The sequence below is a fragment of the Equus quagga genome, chromosome 1, assembly GCF_021613505.1.
Source record: "Equus quagga isolate Etosha38 chromosome 1, UCLA_HA_Equagga_1.0, whole genome shotgun sequence".
Lineage (NCBI taxonomy): Eukaryota > Metazoa > Chordata > Mammalia > Perissodactyla > Equidae > Equus > Equus quagga.
The window spans coordinates 84,683,686-84,703,891 of NC_060267.1; the positions used below are offsets into that span (position 1 = coordinate 84,683,686).

Below are 20,206 nucleotides of genomic sequence, written 5' to 3' on the forward strand. Positions count from 1 at the left end.
AACACTTAACTATAACATAAAAGATAAAGGGAAGGAAAATATAAACAATAATTATAAACACTTCAATTTAGTCACAAGCTCACAATGCAAAAAAGAAGAATTTGTGACAACAATAACTCAGAAGAGGAAGTGAAAAGGGATGGAATTTGCCTAGGCTAATGGAGATAAGAAGCTATCAGAAAATGGACTGTCTCATCTATGAGATCTTTTATACAAACCTCATAGTAACTGCTAAACAAAGAATCACAGTGGAGCCATAAATCATAAGTAAAGAGAAAACCATCACAGGAAAACACCAAGCTAAAATGGTAATCAAAAATACAAAGGAAGAGGGGCTAGCTCCACGGCATAGTGGTTAAGGTCAGTGCACTCTGCTTCAGTGGCCCAAGTTTGCAGGTTCAAATCCCAGGCATGGACCTACACCACTCATCACTCATGATGTGGTGACAACCCACATATAAAGTGGAGGAATACTGGCACAGATGTTGCCTCAGGACTAGTCTTCCTCAAGCAAAATAAGAAGAAAATTGGCAACAGATGTTAGCTAAGGGCTAATCTTCCTCAGCAAAAGAAAAAAGAAAAAAAGAAATACAGAGAAGAGAAAAAATGGAAATATACAACACCTAGAAAACAAGAAATGAAATGGCAGTATTAAGCCCTCTTATATCAATATAAATGGATTGAATTCTCAATTTAAATGGATTGAATTCTCCAATCAAAAGAACAGAGTGGCTGGATGGAATAAAAGAACAAGATCCAACAATATGCTGCCTCCAAGAAACACATTTCAGCTCTAAAGACAAACATAGGCTCAGAGTGAAAACATGGAAAATGATACTCTAAGTAAATGGCAAGCAAAAGAAAGTTGCTGTTGCCATACTTGTAGCAGACAAAGCAAACTTCAAGATAAAAAAGACAACGAGAGACAAAAAGGGGCAGTATATAATGATAAAAGGGACATTCCACTAAGAGTACATAACACTTGTGAATATATATGCACCTAACACAGGAGCACCGAAGTATATAAAGCAACTACTAACAGACCTAAAGGAAGAAACTGACAACAACACACTAATAGTAGGAGATCTCAACACCCCACTTACATCAATGGATAGATCATCCAAACAGAAAGTCAACAAGGAAACAGTGGCCTTAAATGAAATACTAGACCAGATGGACATAAAAGACATATATAGAACATTCCATCCAAAAACAACAGAATACTCATTCATCCCAAGTGCACATGGAACATTCTCAAAGATAGGTCATATGTTAGGAGATAAAGCAAACCTCAATAAATTTAAGAAGGCTGAAATCATATCAAGAATTTTTTCTGACTACAATGCTATGAAACTAGAAATCAACTACAAGAAAAAAGCTGGGAAAGGGACAAATATGTGGAGATGAAACAACATGCTACTGAACAACCATTGGATCAATGAAGGAATCAAAGAAGACATCAAAAAGTACCTGGAGACAAATGAAAATGGAAACACAATATACTAACACTTCTTTTTCTTTATCTCAGATTTTCTTTATTTGAATATGTTCTACCAAGGGTCTGAATATGCATATAATGCAAATTTACAATTTTGGCATTTCATGGTTTTTGCTGAACTTTTTGTGGATGGTAATTTGTAGTAAAATGAGTTTAGTTTTAAGTGTATTAGCTTAATTAATTTCTCATCTGGGATCTGAAGGAGGCAGAGGCACCTCTAAAGTGCAGACTGTGTGCTATATTAATCTGGTGGTTTTCTTTTTAATTTTTTTATTGAGGTAATGTTGGTTTATAAGAATATATAGATTTCAGGTGTACATCATTATATTTCGATTTCTGTGTAGATTACATCATGTTCACCACCCAAAGACTAATTACCATCCATCACCATACACAGATGCCCAGTCACCCCTTTCGCCCTCCTCCCTCCCCACTTTCCATCTGGTAACCACAAATTTAATCTCTGTATCTGTGTGTTTGTTTCCTGTTGTTGATGATGTTTTTATCTTCTAGATTTATGAGTGAGATCATACAGTGTTTGACTTTCTCCCTTTGACTTCCTTTGCTTAGCATAATACCCTCAAGATCCAACTATGTTGTTGCAAATGGCACAATTTCATCTTTTTTATTTCTGACTAGTATTCCATCATGTATTTTATATATATATATATATATACACACACACACACACACACACACACACACTACATCTTCTCTAGCCATTTGTCCCTTGATGGGCATTTAGGTTGTTTCCAAGTCCTGGCTATTGTGAATAATGCTGCAATGAACATTGTGGGGGGGCATATATCTTTACACATTCATGTTTTCATGTTCCTTGGATAAATACTCAGCAGTGAAATAGCTGGACCACTTGGTAGTTATATTTTTAATGTTTGAGGAATCTCCATACTGTTTTCCACAGTGGTTGTATCAGTTTGCATTCCCATAAGCAGTGTATGAGAGTTCCCTTTTCTCCACACCCTCTCCAATACCTGTAATTTCTTGTCTTGTTAATTATAGCCATTCTGATGGGTGTAGGTGACATATTGTAGTTTTGATTTGCATTTCCCTAATAATTAGTGATGTTGAACATCTTTTCCTGTGCCTGTAGACCATCTGTATATCTTCTTGGGGAAAATGTCTGTTCAGATCTTTTGCACAATTTTTAATTCAGTTGTTTGTTTTTCTGTTGTTGAGATGTATGAGTTTTTTATATATTTTAGATATTAGCTGACCATATATGTGTGGGTTTATTTCTGAGCTCTTGATTCTGTTCCGTTGATCTGTGTGTCTGTTTTTGTGCCACTACCATGCTGTTTTGCTTACTATAGCTTTGTAGTATATTTGAAATCAGGCAGTGTGATACCTCCAGTGTTGTTCTTTTTTTCTCAGGATCCCATTGGCTATTTGGAGTCTTGTTGTTCCATAAAAATTTTAGGATCCTTTGTTCTATTTCTGTGAAAAATGTTGTTGGAACTTTGATAGAGATTGCATTGAATCTGTAGATTGCTTTAGGAAGTATGGACATTTTAACGATGTTAATTCTTCCAATCCAAGAGCATGGAATATCTCTCCATATCTGTGTGTCTTCTTCAATTTCTTTCAACAACGTTTTATAGTTTTCAGTGTATAGGTCTTTCACCTCTTTGGTTAAATTTATTCCTACCTATTTTATTCTTTTTGTTGCAATTGTAAATGGGATTGTGTTCTTAATTTCTCTTTATGCCTCTTAGTTGTTATTGTACAGAAAGGCAACTGATTTTTGTATGTTCATTTTGTATTCTGCAACTTTACCATATTCCTTTATTCTTTCTAAAAGTTCTTGGTGGATTCTTCAGGGTGTTCTACATATAAAATCATGTTGTCTGTAAATAGCGACAGTTTCACTTCTTCCATTCCAATTTGGATCCCTTTTATTTCTTTTTCTTGCCTGATTGCTCTAGCTAGGACTTCCAATATGATGTTAAGCAAGAGTGGTGAAAGTGGGCATCTTTGTCTGGTTCCTGTCCTTAGAGGAATAGCTTTCAGTTTTTCTCCATTGAGAATGATATTAGCTGTGGGCTTGTCATATATAACCTGTATTATGTTGAGGTATTTTCCTTCTATACCCATTTATTCAGAGTTTTTATCATAAATGGATGTTGTATCTTGTCAAATGCTTTCTATGCATCTATTGAGATAATCATGTGATTTTTATTCTTCATTTTGTTAATGTGGTGTATCACGTTGATTGATTTGTGGGGGTTGAACCAAGCCTACATCCTTGGAATGAATCCCACCTGATCATGGTGTATGATCTTTAACATATTGTTGTATTCAATTTCCTAGTATTTTGTTGAGGATTTTTGCACTGATGTTCATCAGCAATATTGGCCTCTAATTTTTCTTCTTTGTGTTGTCTTTGTTTGTTTTTGGTATCAGGGTGATGTTGGCTTCATAGAAGGAGGTAGGAAGTGTACTATCTTCTTCAGTTTTTTGGAATAGTTTGAGAAGGGTAGGTATTAAGTTGTCTTTGAATGTTTGGCAGAATTCTCCAAAGAAGCCATTTGGTCCTGGACTTTTACTTTTTGGGAGCTTCCAGATTACTGTTTCAATCTCCTTACCAGTTATTGATCTATTCATAGTCTCTGTTTCTTCTCGATTCAGTTCTGAAAGATTGTATGATTCTAAGAATTTATCCATTTCGTCTAGATTATCCAATTTGTTGGCATATAGCTTTTCATAGGAGTCTCTTATAATCTTTTGTATTTCCGAGGTGTTGTAATTTCTCCTTTTTCATTTCTGATTTTATTTAAACCTTCTATCTATTTTCCTTGGTGAGTCTAGCTAAAGGGGTGTCAATTTTGTTTATCTTTTCAAAGAACCAGCTCTTGTTTTCATTGATTTTTTTCTCTTGTCTTTTTAGTATGTATTTCATTTATTTCTGCTCTGATTTTTATTATTCCCTTACTTCTACTGATTTGGGGGTATTTTTGTTCTTTTTCCAGTTCTTTTAGGTGGACTGTTATATTCTTCATTTGTGATTTTTCTTGTTTATTGAGGTAGGCCTGTATTGCTATAAAATCCCTCTTAGAACTATTTTTGCTGTATCCCATAAATTTCAGCATGCCATATTTTCATTTTCATTTGTCTCCTAGTATTTTTTATTTCTCCTTTGATTTCTTCATTGACTCAATCATTGTTCAATGGCATTTTGTTTAATCTCCACATATTTGTGGCTTTTCCAGCTTTCATCCTGTAGTTGATTTCTAGTTTCATACCTTTGTGGTCAGAAAAGATGCTTGGTATTATTTCATTCTTCTTAAATTTGCTAGACTTGTTTTGTGGCCTCATATGTGATCAATCCTGGAGAATGTTCCATGTGCAGTTGAAAACAAAGTGTATTCTGTGGGTTTTGATGGAATGTTCTATATATATCTACTAAGTCCATCTGATCTAATGTGTCATTTAAAGCCAATGTTTCCTAATTGATCTTCTGTTTCAATAATCTATCCATTATTGTACGTGGAGTGGTAAACTCACTATTATTGTGGTAGTGTCTATTTCTCCTTTTATGTCTGTTAATAATTGCTTTATATATTTAGGTGCTCCTATGTTGGGTGCATAGATATTTACAAGTGTTATAGCCTCTGTTGGATTGCTCCCTTTAACATTATGTAGTGCCCTTCTTTGTCTCTTGTTATTTTGTCTGATATAAGTATTGCTACCCAAGTTTTCTTTTCATTGCTATTTGCATGGAGTATCTTTCCATCCCTTCACTTTCAGTTTGTGAGTGTCCTTAGGTCTGAAGTGTGCATTTATATGCAGCATATATATGGGTCTTGTTTTTTTATGCAATCAGCCACCTTGTATCTTTTGATTGGAGCATTTAGTCCATTGAATTTTAAAGTAGCTAATGCTAAGTATGTACTTATTGTCATTTTGTTACTTTCTTTCTGGGTGTTTTAGCAGTCCTTGGTTCCTTTCTTTTCTTGCTCTCTTCCTTTGTGTTTTGATGGCTTTCTTTAGTATTATATTTGGGTTCATTTCTCTTTTTTGTGTGTGTATGTATTATAGGTTTCTGGTTTGTGGTTACCATGAGGTTCATGTATAATAAACTATGTAAATAGTAATCCATATTAAGTTGATGGTCTCCTAAATTTGACCTCTTGCTACAAGCTCTACTATTCTACTCCCCTGGTCCCACACTTTGTGTTTTTGATATCATATTTAACCTCTTTTTTGCTTTTGTGTGCATCTGTTAAGCTCTTTTCTTGGAAATTGATAATTTTTGTACTTTTGTCTTTTGACCTTCATATTAGCTTCATAGGTAGTTGATCTGCTACCTTTACTGTATATTTGATTTACCAGTTATTTTATTATTTTTTTGATAATTTTCTTATTCCTATTTGTGGTATTTTCTTTTCCACTTAAAGAAGTCCCTTTAGCTTTATTGTAAGGCTGGTTTATAGGTGATAAACTCCTTTAATTTTTGCTTGTCTGGAATACTCTTTATCTCTCCTTCCATTCTGGATGATAACCTTGATGGGTAGTGTATTCTTGGCTGTAGGTTGTTTCCTTTCAGCACTTTAAATATATCATGCCACTCCCTTCTAACCTGTAAGGTTTCTGCTGAGAAGTCACAAGTTGCCCAAGGGCTTGCTGGTGGGTGCAGCCAGTCCCTAGGGCAGGCAGCCTACCCTAGCTGAGTTGGATTAGATCAGTGTTGTAGTGGATGGTGCAGACCCCTGCTCTAACAGGCCAGGGGAAGAACTCCAATGGCCTCTGCCAGCATCTGTGTCAGCACACCTGTACTAGGTCACAATAATGGCTGCTACCAATGTCTCAGTCCCTGAGGAGGCGGTCCCAGACCTCCTGCCTCACTGAAATTCACCCAGAGCCTATAAAGTGAGTCTCTTTTCACCAAAGGACTCTGCATCTTTCTTTATGGTGACCTTAGGTTGATTTCCAAAACATGTGAAATTGTGCCTGATCCCTTTAAGAGCAGGCTTTTCTTTCCTTATGCTCAATAGATTTTCTGGGGGCATTCCTCACTGTATTTAATAGCCAGCAAAGCCAGATATTATGACACTCATCTCAGTTGTGCAGAGTTCAAAACCTGCTTATTGTGGCAGAGCTCTCCTGCTCAGATCCTCTGCTCCTCCTGGGAAAGCTTCATACCTTAAGATTGCTCCTGGCCATGAAACACTGTGGCTAGAGTGTGGCTTTTTTGTCTCCAGGAAGGAAATTCTGCCTCTTCAACCCCAGCACTGTCCTTTCTTGTGGGGGTTCTTTTTATCCAGTTTCCAGTTCTCTCTCAGGGGTAATTGTTCCAGTGCTAGTTGTAAATTTGTTGTATCTGTGGGAGTAAGTGAGTTCAGAGTCCTCCTACATCATCACCTTCCCAGACACAACATATCAACTCTTATGGGAGGCAGCAAAAACTATACTAAGAGGGAAATTTATAGCAATACAGGCCTATCTCAACAAACAGGAAAAATCTCCAACAAATAATCTTTAACTATACCTAAGAGAATTAGAGAAAGAAAAACAAACAAAATCCAAAGTCAGCAGAAGGAGGGAAATAATAAAAATTCAATCAGAAATAAATGGAATAGAGACTACAAAAAAAATAGAAAGGATCAATGAAACTAAAAGCTCGTTCTTTGAGAAAATAAACAAAATTGACAAACCCTTACCCAGATTCACTAAGAAAAGAAGAGAGAAGGCACAAATAAATAAAATTAGAAATGAAAGAGGAGAAATTACAATGGATACCAGAGAAATACGAAGGATTATAAGAGAATACTATGAAAAACTATACACCAACAAATTGGATAACCCAGAAGAAATGGATAAATTCTTAGACTCATACAACATCCCAAAACTGAATCAATAAGAAATAGAAAATCTGAATAGACCAATCACAAGTAAAGAGATAGAAATAGCAATCAAAAAGGTCCCAAAAAACAAAAGTTCAGGACCAGATGGCTTCTCTGGAGAACTCCACCAAACATTCAAAAAAGAGTTAATCCCTATCCTTCTCAAACCATTCCAAAAAATTGAAGAAGACAGAATGCTTCCTAACTCATTCTATGAGGTCAACATTACCCTGATACCAAAACCAGACAAGGACAACATAAAGAAGGAAAATTACAGGCCAATATCACTGATGAACATAGATGTAAAAATTCTCAACAAAATATTGGCGAATTGAATACAGCAATACATTAACAGGATCATACACCATGACCAAGTGGGATTTATACCAGGAACGCAGGGATGGTTCAACATCCACAAACCAATCAATGTGATACACCTGATTAAAAAATGAGGAATAAAAATCACGTGATCATCTCAATAGATGCAGAGAAAGTATTTGACAAGGTCCAACATCCATTTATGATAAAAATTCTTAATAAAATGGGCACAGATAGAAAGTACCTCAACATAATAAGGGCCATATATGACAAAAACACAGCCAAAATCATATTCAGTGGGGAAAAACTGAAAGCCATTCCTCTGAGAACACAAAAAAGACAACGTCGCCCACTTTTGCCACTCTTATGCAACATAGTACTGGAGGTTTGGGTCAGAGCAATTAGGCAAGAAAAAGAAGTAAAAGGAATCCAAATTGGAAAGATAGAAGTAAAACTCTCACTGTTTGCAGATGACATTATTCTATATATAGAAAACCCTAAAAAATCCACCAGAAAACTATTAGAAATAATCAACAACTACAGCAAAATTGCAGGGTACGAAATCAACCTACAAAAATCAGTAGCACTTCTACACATTAATAACAAATTAGCAGAAAGAGCAGTCAAAAATGCAATCCCATTTACAATTGCAGCAAAAAGGATAAAATATCTAGGAATAAATTTAACCAAAGAGGTGAAAGACCTATACACGGAAAACTATAGGACATTATTGAAAGAAATTGAAGAAGACATATAGAAATGGAAATAAATGCTGTGCTCATGAATTAGAAGAATAAACATAGTTAAAATGTCCATATTTTAGGTCCTAAAGGTCCTAAAGCAATCTACAGCATCAATACAATCCTAAACAGAATCCCAACGATATTCTTCATGGAAATATAACAAAGAATCCTAAAATTCATATGGGCAACAAAAGACCCTGAGTAGCCAAAGCAATCCTGAGAAAAAAGAACAAAGCTGGAGGCATCACAACCCCTGTCTTCAAAATATACGACAAAACTATAGTAATCAAAACATCACGGTACTGGCACAAAAAGCAGGCACACAGATCAAGGGAATAGAATTGAAAGCCCAGAAATAAAACCACACATCTATGGATAACTAATCTTTGACAAAGGAGCCAGGAACGTACACTGGAGAAAGGAAAATCTCTTCAATAAATGGTTTTGGGAAAACTGGACAGCCACATGCAAAAGAATGAAAGTAGACCATTTTCTTACACAATACACAAAAATTAACTCAAAAATAGATTAAAGACTTGAATGTAAGGCCTGAAAACATAAAACTCCTAGAAGAAAATATAGACAGTACCCTCTGGCATTGGTCTTAGCAGCATCTTTTCAAATACCATGTCTACTCAGGCAAGGGAAACAAAAGAAAAAAATTAACAAATGGGACAACATCAGAGTAAAATCTGCAAGGCAAAGGAAACCACCAATGAAATGAAAAGACAACTCACCAATTGGGAGAAAATATTTGTAAATCATATATCCAACAAGGGGTTAATTTCCAAAATATGTAAAGAAGTCACACAACTCAACAACAACAACAACAGAAAACCACCCAAACAAAAAATGGGCAGAGGATACAAACAGACATTTTTCCAAAGAAGATATACAGACGGACAACAGGCACATGAAAAGATGTTAACATCACTATTAGGGAAATGCAAATCAAAACTACAATGAGGTATCACCTTGCATCTGTCAGATGGCTGTAGTTAACAAGACAAAAAATAACGAGTTTTGGAGAGGATGTGGAGAAAAGGGAACCCTCATATCATGCTGGTGGGAATGCAAACTGGTGCAGCCACTATGGAAAATAGTAGGGAGATTTCTCAAAAAATTAAAAATAGAAATATCATATGATCTAGCTATCCCACTACTGAGTATTTATCCAAAGAACATGAAATAAACAATTTAAAGAGATTTATGCTCCCCTGTTCATTGCAGCATTATTCACAATAGCCAAGATGTGGAAGCAACCCAAGTGCCCATCAACTGATGAATGGATAAAGATGTAGTATATATATATACAACAGAATACTACTCAGCCATTAAAAAAAACAAAATCATCCCATTTGCAACAACATGGGTGGACCTTGAGGGTGTTATGTTAAACAAAATAAGCCGGACAGAAAAGAAAAATACCATATGATTTCACTCATATGTTCAAGATAAGCACACACATGGATAAAGAGAACAGATTAGTGGTTACAGGAGGGGAAGGGGGTGGAGAGGTAGATGAAAAGGGTAAATGGACATCAATGTATGGAGACAGATAAAAACTAGACTATTGACGGTGAGCACAATGTGGTCTATACAGAAACTGATATATAATAATGTACACCTGAAATTACACAATGTTATAAACCATTATGACCTCAACAAAATAATTTTTAAAAAAAACAAAACAAACAAAACAAAACAAAAAAACCCAAGACTGTGGAAAGGGTTGCAGTTTTGAAAATCCTTTGCTGAAAGAGTCAATCCTCTTCCCCCAAATTATGGTTACGTTAAACTACTTCAATATTTAAAAAAAAAAAAAAAAAAAGTAGTCCTGGCCAGAAGCATCAGATGGAAGCAACTGGAAGTTAGCAGGCCTATTGGTAACTGAGACCAGGCAGAGCAAAATGATGTGTTTTAGACATAAACTGGAAAGTTGAGCAAAATGATTACTTTTGCACACTTTTCCTGAGATCTTTACCATCTATCCTCAGAATAGCTGAAGAACATGGGTATTATAAGTCTTGTCTTTGAATAAGGAACAAGAGATGAAGTACCTTGTTCAAGTTCACAAAATTAGTCAGAGGCAAAGTTGGAATTGAAATCAAAATGTGTCAACACCAATTCTATATCTTAGAGTATATGGTGATCTATATGAATGACTCCCCTTGTACAATCACAAGCTGAAATAAGTTACAAGAAATCCTCTCTGTCAGATTGAAGACTCCAAGCCAGGACACACACCTAAAATTTCTTCATATTTTTTACTTGCAGGAAATCAATGCTGAGGGGAAACAAAAGCCATGTGACTGAATTCCTCCTTCTAGGACTGACCTGTGACCCCAAACAGCAGGTGTGGCTCTTTGCCAGCTTCTTGGCCATGTACCTGGTCAATGTTGCTGGCAACTCAGTCATCATTGCAGCCATCTGGGGAGATGCCCATCTCCACACCCCCATGTACTTCTTCCTCTCCAATCTGTCCCTGGTGGACATCTGCTTTACAACTGTTATCGTTCCGCGAATGTTAGTGAACATGCTGACTAAGAGAAAGACCATCCTCTTTGCCCATTGCCTCACCCAGATGTATTTCTTCGTGGCCTTTGGGGTCACTGATAGCTTCCTTTTGGCTGCCATGGCCATCGACCGCTACATGGCCATTTGTAACCCACTGCATTACACCACAACCATGAACCCCAGGCATTGTCTCCTGCTGGTGATAGCATCCTGGGTGGTGTCCCACCTCCACTCACTCACCCACACGATTCTTATGGCCCGCCTCTCCTTCTGTGGGCCCAACACTATCCACCACTTCTTTTGCGATGTCCAGCCACTGCTAACCCTCTCCTGCTCTGACACCCCTGTCAATGAGCTTTTGGCCTTCACAGAGGGCTCTTTTGTGATCATGACTCCCTTTGTCTTCATCATTGTCTCTTATGTCTACATCACCCGTGCTGTTCTGAGGGTCCCTTTAGGGGGAGGCAGATACAAGGTTTTCTCCACCTGTGGATCCCACCTCATAGTTGTGGCACTATTCTATGGGACCATAATATCCGTGTACATTCGCCCCTCATCCACCTACTCAGTGACAAAGGATCGTGTGGTCACTGTCATCTATGAAGTAGTTACCCCCATGCTGAACCCTTTTATCTACAGCCTTAGGAACAAAGACATGAAGCATGCCTTGAAAAAGCTGATGAGGAAGGCAGAATAGCATAAACCATATATAGTACTTCTCAGCATTCTTTCATTCTCTAAGAACTCATGAACCACCTCAGGGACTGCACTCAATTATGAAAATATTGGAAAGATATACCACTCATAGCTCCTGTCTTCAAAATTAATTACAGTTCAGAAAGGGAGATGAGACAACAACAATAGAAGGTTATATACTTTTTGGTAAAAAAAAATAAAATGAGACATGAATATTGACATGTTACTGCACCACACACATAGTTTCCTTCTTTTCCTTTTGCAATCTCTGGCACAGATGTATGTGTGTCACATACATGACCAGTGTCGTGCAATAGGTGTCCTGATGAAAAGCGAGAAAAAGCTTTTATAACAATGTTTTTTGAATCTGCTTGTTGTGTGGGTCAGCCCACATAAAGCCTCAGTAAGTCAATGTTCTCATCGTATGAGTTATTAATCTTATGCATAGACCCCTTGGGTCTGTCTAGTGGATTTTATTGTTACCTTTAGAACAGCTCATAACTTCTCCAAAGCTATTTACATATTTGTCGGAGGAAGCAGCTATACCAGCATAGTAATAAGATCCTAAGATTCTGAGTCAAAAACTTAAGTTACAACTCAGTCTTACAAATTGTGTGACCATGATAAAGTCACTAATTCTCTCTAAACCTCTCTTTTCTTGTCTATGTAACAGATACAATAAATAATCTTACCACATGGTTATGAGTGTCAAATAGAAAAAATCCAAATCTACCATTTAGTGACTTTGAATTAGCTACTTAACCCCTCTGAGCTTCACTTCCCTTATTCTGAAATTATACTGCTTGGACCGGAAGCCAAGATTCGCCGTTTACCAACTCATGATCTTGGGCAAGTACATTAATCTCTCTGTACCTTAGTTTTTCATATGAAAGGTGGATTGCTGTGAGGATTTAATGATATAATAAGTGTTCTAAGACTTATATGTTTTAAGTATTTGGAACAGTATCTTGCACTTAGCAAGCCCTTAATAAATTTCAACCATTACAACTGACAAACAAATGGCAAGCAATAAGATATATTGGAGTATATGAGGAAGCCATTTGGAGTAAATCTAATTTAGCCTGACCTTGTTTTTCCAAAAGGGCCTGACGTGGCCATTGAGCATGTATGGTATATCTACTTCAAGCATTTTCTATGTCCTAAAGAGAAGAACAAACGGCTTTAAGATAAAGATGCAACTTCCCCCACACTGGCATTTTCTTAAGCACAAGCCTCTCTCCCTAGGTTAGGAATTGATTGCTTGCCCACCCTGTGACCACCTAGCTCAAGACAACAGACCTGCTACCCTGCTGTGTCCACCAAGACAGCAGATCTACTACCTGCTGTGTCCATCAATCCCTGTGCCAACAGAGCAATCTTGTGACTATTGTAACAGGGACATTTCAATCATATGTGAAACGTTCTCTTTGAGAGTATATAACCACTCTGTACACCTGACTTCTTTGGTGCCCTTCCTTCCTTGAGGAAGGAAGGCCCTGGGCTAAGCTAGTCCTCAAATCTGGCTCAGAATAAACTCACCCCAATTTCCATTTATAGATTAGTTATGGATTACTTCCACTGACACAACAAAATTATCTGAAAATGTGAATCAAATGATTATATGGTCATTTCTTAAATAACATTTCAAGTGTTGTGATGGGGTGGGAGATAGTCATATTGTCATACATCCTCCTGCTGAGTTCAGTCCAAGTGTTTCCTGAAATTCACTATAAATTCTTCTGCCTTTAGGACATTATCACTGCGTTGTCAATTTTCTTAGGAATTCCGGGGGTGCAGAGAAGCCCTCCCCAGTGTCCACAATAACAAAACACCACTGAGCCTCCCTCCTCCATCCCACCTTCATTTCCACTAACTTTGAAATAATTTCACTATCAAACAAAAAAATCCATGAGGAATGATGTCCCACACTTCAAACTTCTGGGTATAAACTGTGGCTTTGGGATGTGAAGGAGACAAACGAAGAAAAGTTGGGGGAAAAATATAACTTTACCCAGGGTGAACTAAAGGGATTGGATGAAAAAAGTAGCAACCTTCCTTAAGAGTAAAAGAAAAGATGTAGCAGACGATTAAATGAATGCCGTGCACCATCTCAGCCCGTTGATAACCAGTGTTATGACTGAACGGGCCTTTGTGGTTCTTGTTGTGATTGCAAGATGCCCTCAGCAATAATCATCAGGAAACTTTAGGGAAAAAAAGTTTATTACTCAGAGGTCCTGGAGTGCACATGGCACACCGGGAACCACACAGCAAGATTATAGTGAGAGAGAGGAAGAGCATACGCAGACCTGGGGTTCTGCTTTTACAGAGGTGAAAGGTGGGGGCCTAGAGTTTTGAAGGTGAATTTAAAATATGAGTGGAATTTAAAGCACAGGACGAGAAAAAAAACAAGTGGTCCAAACTATCAGTTATTGAAATCAACCAAGATCTCTCAAATAAATGAGTCTTAGGGGTGGGAGGCGGCCTGCTTTTTGTCTAGTCCTGTGACTGGCAATGTGTTTATTCCAGATACCCATCTCTGAAGTGGATGCCTCTTTGAAGTGGATGCCTCTGCAATCAAGGCTTTAAGTCAGTCACTTGCATTACAAAAAGAAAAGCCAGCTGTCAGGGCTTATACTACAATGAACCTTCTAAGGGATACAAGCTTTCAGTTATAAGATGAATAAGTTCTGGGGATCTAAAGTACAGCTTGGTGACTGTAGTTAATAATACTGTATTGTATACTTCAAATTTGCTAAGAGAGTAAATCTTAAGCATTCTCGCCACAAAAGAAAAATGGTATCTATGGGAGGTGATAGATGTGTTAATTAACCTGATCATGGTCGTCATTTCACAAAGTGTATGCATATCAAATCATTATGTTTTACACTTTAAATACATACAGTTTTGTCAACTATAACTCCATAAAACTGAAGAAAAAAAAATTAAATGGATCTTAACCGAGCAGTTTTCCCAAGAGTTTGCCCTAAAGCAAGGTGCAAAAGGATGGGACAGCCTCACCAATAGGATAAAAATTGTTACCTAGTGAGCTCATAACTTATTCAAGGAGAGCCAGTGACAGCTATGACCTAGTGTAGAGAAGTAACGAAGGAGAACAATGGTTTTGGATTCAAAGCTTGGTTCTCATACTTATTTTTACTAAACCTCATTTCACTCATCAATAGAATGGCCTATATAGTCGCCAGCCTTTGGAGTTTTGTGAAAATTAAATGAGTTGATTATCTGTGTAAAGCAAGTAGCACATTACCTGGCCCATTGTAAGTGCTTGATAACGGTTAGTTATTACGATTGTGACAGTATTTGGAACTTTATAACTTGAGGCAGATAAATTGAGTTTTTAGAAGAAATAAGGGCAAATGGGAGTGAATCAATCAGGAGAGATATTTGGTCATCAATTCCAGGAATCCATTTTTAAGGCCTAATTCAATTCTCAAGTTAAAGTTGCTTTCATTTAATGAGGACAGGGAGGAGTACATATAGACCCAAGATGTGATAGCTGAGGGTGAGAGGACTTTAGAATGGATAGTGGAGAAGAGTGAGGATGAGTACTAATTGCAACTTCAAGACCAACTATAGCAAAGGAGATTGATCCCACTAACCTCCCTCTTCTAAGATTCCCTGAGGAAAAAAGGCCTATGGAATCCATGGAGGAAGTCTTTTCCATACCTGTGTAGCGAATTGGGCCTGTGTAACACAAAGTTTAGACTGTGGTGATCATGAAAATGCACCACTCAGATCTCCTGTGGTGGGGGCATGACTGACCAATGGCCCCAGCTACTGCCCCTCCCGATCCACCACCAGGTTTGTACAAAGACCATGCTTACACAGGCCTCTCCTAGCCAATGATTAAGCATGACAAGGGTACTATTTTCAGAGAAAAACAGGACTCTTCTGATGGACAGCTTTGGTTCTAGGACTCCCCTTCCCCATTGGCTTGGTCAAACTTTCTTGACATTTTGCTGTAGTTAGAGACTCTTTCTACCCCATTCCTCCTTCCTTCCCTCTTTTCTTCCACAGGTCTCAGACGTGCATTTCAGTTTGAACGCTCTCCCTGATTTCTCCTGCTCCCTCCTCAATAAATCTCTTAAACACCAAATCCCGTCTTGGCATCTGCCTCTCAGAAGACCCGAACTAACACATTCACCAATGACCTTGCAATCAATTCTACTCCTTGGCACATACCCTAGAGAAACTTGAACAGCGACACCAGGAGATTGTACAAGAATGTTCATGAGTGCAGCAGTTCAAAATGGAGTAAAACGATGTTCTGGCTTCATTTATTTTCTCATCTATGAAAATAATCTAACTTGATATAAAAGAAATAGAGAACAAAATCCCAGTTCTCTAGCCATCTTTGTTGAAATAATAAAGCTTGAGCTTTCACTAAAATGTTAATAATAAAACAAATAAATGATAAATGATTGTTATTGTGGAGATGTTCTCTTTAAAGGATGGTGGTCTAAAATGTTTCTCCAATTTGCATATGGAAAAAATTTTTAAAGAAGAAATGAACAATAGATAATGCCAGGCCGCATTTATTCAAATGTCATTTTTTCATTTGTTAATGAGAATAGGAGTTTCACTTGATATGATAAATAATTTTGTGAAAAAAATGGCAAAAGCCTGGCAATGAACTCAAATGTCCATCAATGTTGGAATGGACAAGCACATTATGGTCCAACCCCACAATGGAATGTAAGTCAACAATTCCTTAGCTACAATCCTAAAACCCTAAAATCAATGAAAGATATTTTATAGAGTTTCTGCAAACTCATTTTGTAGCAAAATCTGACCTGGATTGACATGTGGCTATTTAAAAATATGTGTTTCTCTCACTTGGTATGAATATTCATACATTTTCTTGCCAAAATATTACTGTGTTTAATTTTAATATTTATTATTAGAATCTACGGGTGGTATCACAAAATAATGATGCATGCACAGTATTCTCTTCCCAAATTAGAAACATTCTGAATTGCAAAGTGAAAAGCCCTAAAGATATTAGGTAAGACAGTGTGAACCTTTACTACACAGCAGTGAAAAAGAATGACCTATAGCTACAAGTATCAAAATGAATGACTGTCAAGACATAATATTCAGTGAAAGAAGCTAAATGATTCCATTCATGTAAAAGACAAAAATATGCAAATATAAACAATACATGATTTACGCATACATGCATAGCTGGTAAAACCATAAGAAAACTGTTCCTATATGTTTAACACACTCTTTTTTTGTATGGTATGATGTATTTTATGATTTAAAAAATTTAAAGTAATCTTGCACATAGAAGCCCCCTATTACTTTGGCAGATTTTACAGATGTGCCATATCTCTAGTCTCTGAAGTCACAGGGACAAGGCTGTTTACTTTTTCTACATATAAAACTGTAGAAATTTGAAGACAATGATTGCACAGCCCACCCTACATCAAATCAGCTCATTTATTATTATTTACTTTCTGGGGAATGATAGGTTTTCTTCATAAATTTAATTAGAGTGTGTGGACTCCATGGCAGGTTAGGAGAGGGGAGATGGAGCCTTCCACTACTGGGCCCAGGGGAAGGGTACTAGGAGCAGTGCTCTCAGGATTCCCAACCTGGCCACTCTGAAACTAAGGTGTCCCTGACACTTCTGGGACTCAGGACTCCAGGGCCCAGAGGGAACAGCTCGGGGTTGGACATTTGCCCCATGTCGTCTGTAAGTAGGCGATCTGGGATTGAGTCCTAGGAGACACTCCATGTGTAAAGCCCATGGCTCCTCCTGGCTCCTATTCCTGAGGACAGCTTCCTCCAGCCCCAAGTCTTTAGTCTGCGCTGCTGTTACAAGGAACAAAGAAAACTGAGGTTCTAGCAAGTCCTCTTGTGGAGAAGCAGGGAAGGCAAACCAAAGAGAGGAGGCAGACCCAACACTTGCTGATGGTGATGGGATCTGAGGATGGTCAGAATTTCCAGGTAAGACCTGAGGGGGTAGAGATGGAAGATACTGGTCTCACACACACATCTCCTCCCCCATTCCTTCCTCCTTTCCTGCCCCTTCCTCACCTCAGCCAAATGCAACCTGGCTCTCTTAACTACCATGAGGAGGGCCTTGATTTAATATTCGTTAACTCCCTGAGAGTCCAGCCTGGGTCAATACTGTCCTTAAGCCGCTGGCAGTGGCCAAGACACTGTAATTGTACAGTGCTCAGGACACCTGTACCATATATGAATAATTTACTCACAGCCCACTTGATCATACATGGTTTTCAGAATCATTCTATGCCACCACCCAAAGAGAGTAACAATCTCGGCAATTGATAGGTCAGCAAGTCCTACTTCATTTTTATAACTTGAGCAATCTCAGAATTATTTGAGGTAATTTTATTTAGGCTCATTTTACAATTGAGGTTCTGAGAAGGTAAATGATTTGACCAAGATGATACAGCTGGGGCTCAAACCTGAGTCCTCACATGTCATGTGCCAAAGTGGATGCTTTGTCATGGTACTGCTAGGTCACAGGCATTGCCACCCAAGGGTCACGATGATGATATTCATGACAATGGCACTTACAACTCTGTATATGAAACTTTACAGTGTTCAAAGCCCAACTTCCCATAGACAGTGATCGAGAAAAGTCCAGTTTGGGCCAGCTCGGTGGCGCAGAAGTTCACAAGTTTCGCTTAGGCAGTCTGGGGTTTGCCAGTTCGGCCCCAGGTGCAGACCTACACACTGCTTGTCAAGCCATGCTGTGGCAAGTGTCCCACATTTAAAGTAGAAGAAGATGGGCACGGATGTTAGCTCAGGGCCAGTCTTCCTCTGCAAAAGGAGGCAGATGAATGGCAGATGTTAGCTCAGGGCTAATCTTCCTCACAAGAAAAAAAGAAAAGTCCAGTTTGCCCAGGACAGAGGGAGTTTCCTGGAAGTGGGACATTCAGGTTTGAAAGCAGGAAAGTCCTGGGCAAACACAGAGGACTAGTTGGTCACTCCAAAAAGCACCCTTCTTTTATTAATTCCACCAAGAGAAAATAATATCAGGAAAAGCTAATATTTGATGAGCATTTGATATGAGCCAATCAATGTTCTAGTTCTGTACAATCCTTATCTAATTTAATCTCACAACAACGTTATGAGTTAGGCATTAGTCTCTTCAAGCAGACACAGAAACTGAGTCCAGAAAGACTGAGCAAACCGGCTTAATGTTACAATCCAGCAGGGGGCCAGGGGCCAAATGAAAGTTTGTCAGACCCAGAAGGAATGTGTTTTATCACCAGATCAAAGAGCATGACATTCACAGAGGCTGGCACTTCCTGTGTGTGTGTGCATCCTTCCACACCATCCAAATGCACAAGATAAAATCACGCATTTTGGATTTTATATCATAGGTTCTGAAAAAACCTTCAACTGATTCTGGCATTTTGATGCTTTCAACAGTCCTACATGGTCGGTTTATGTCCACATCTTACAGATGAAGAAAATGAGGCTCAAAGGAAGTAAATAATTTACCCCAAATATAAAAAGCAGTGAGTGCTTAGAGCTGGGAGGCATGTCCTCTAACATTTTCTGGTGCATCAGGAACCCCAGGTTCCATTTTGTCTACTACTAATAATATTAACAACTATTATCACAATTTATTGAAGACTTCCTCCATGCTAGCCCTTTGAATATGTCACCTCATCATTTATCCACAATAAGTACACAAAGTATGCACAGAATTTACAGACTAGGAAACTGAAGCTAAGAGAGGATAAGAGAATGTGTAAATTGCAGAGGATAACATAGCCAGAAAGGATTCCCATCTCTAGGACACGAAAGCCAAAGCTCCTAAGAACTGATGACGTTGATAATGCTACTGCTGCTGATGGTAATGAGAACTTTTATTTGTAAAATTCCTTTGAGTTTATAAAGTAATTTTATCCATATTAGCTCATTCGATGGGTCTTCAAAAGAAAAAAGAGGGCAGATACTTCCACCATACCAAGAATACCTGAGTCCCAGCTACGAACTATTCATGTAATTATCCCTTTTCTACTCCTCAACACAGAGACAGAGACAGAGACAGAGAGAGAGAAAGACAGACAAAGAGACAACTCTGCTTAATAATTGTCTAGCAAATGTGTATCCCCAAGATATCTTACTCAAACTTAGCAAGTCTATAAAGTTGATAACTTTCCTACTAAAATAGAGTAGGGGGGCGGACTAGGACTTAGTAAATTTCTCCTCAGCTAATCTCCAGTTCAACCTCATCCAGGAAGTCTACAGGACAATTTACTAGAAAGCTAAAATGCAAAGTTGACTCCCAACAAGATCTCTCATTGTCATCGTCCACAGTTCTCACCTCTGTACATGTTTACATGCCTGCCACCAAGAGACACCAGTGCATCTCTGCAACCTTTGAAGAGAACACAGAAAACAGTTGAAAAACTGAATAATATAACTTTTTGGAGTCTAGGTATATTTAAGCAAGATTTTCCTCCAACTGTCCTGCTTTAAATGGGAATTAGAAACCAAACCACCCTCTCTGACTTCCTGCTCTTGGGCTTCTGTGAACTCCCAGAGCAACAGCCTCTCCTGTTTGG

The 20,206-nt window shown here is 38.0% G+C and overlaps 1 protein-coding gene across 1 annotated transcript; it reads left to right on the forward strand.

Annotated features, from left to right (window-relative positions):
* The first annotated feature begins 10,704 nt into the window (after positions 1–10,704).
* LOC124229219 (olfactory receptor 1L6-like) lies at positions 10,705–11,634 on the forward strand. The gene has a single exon (XM_046644324.1). The coding sequence runs from the start codon at positions 10,705–10,707 to the stop codon at positions 11,632–11,634; it is 930 nt and encodes a 309-aa protein (XP_046500280.1).
* Positions 11,635–20,206: the final 8,572 nt, after the last annotated feature.

What these genes read in the sequence shown, in the direction of transcription:
- LOC124229219 (XM_046644324.1), top strand. Translation starts at nt 10,705, where the DNA reads ATGCTGAGGGGAAACAAAAGCCATGTGACTGAATTCCTCCTTCTAGGA.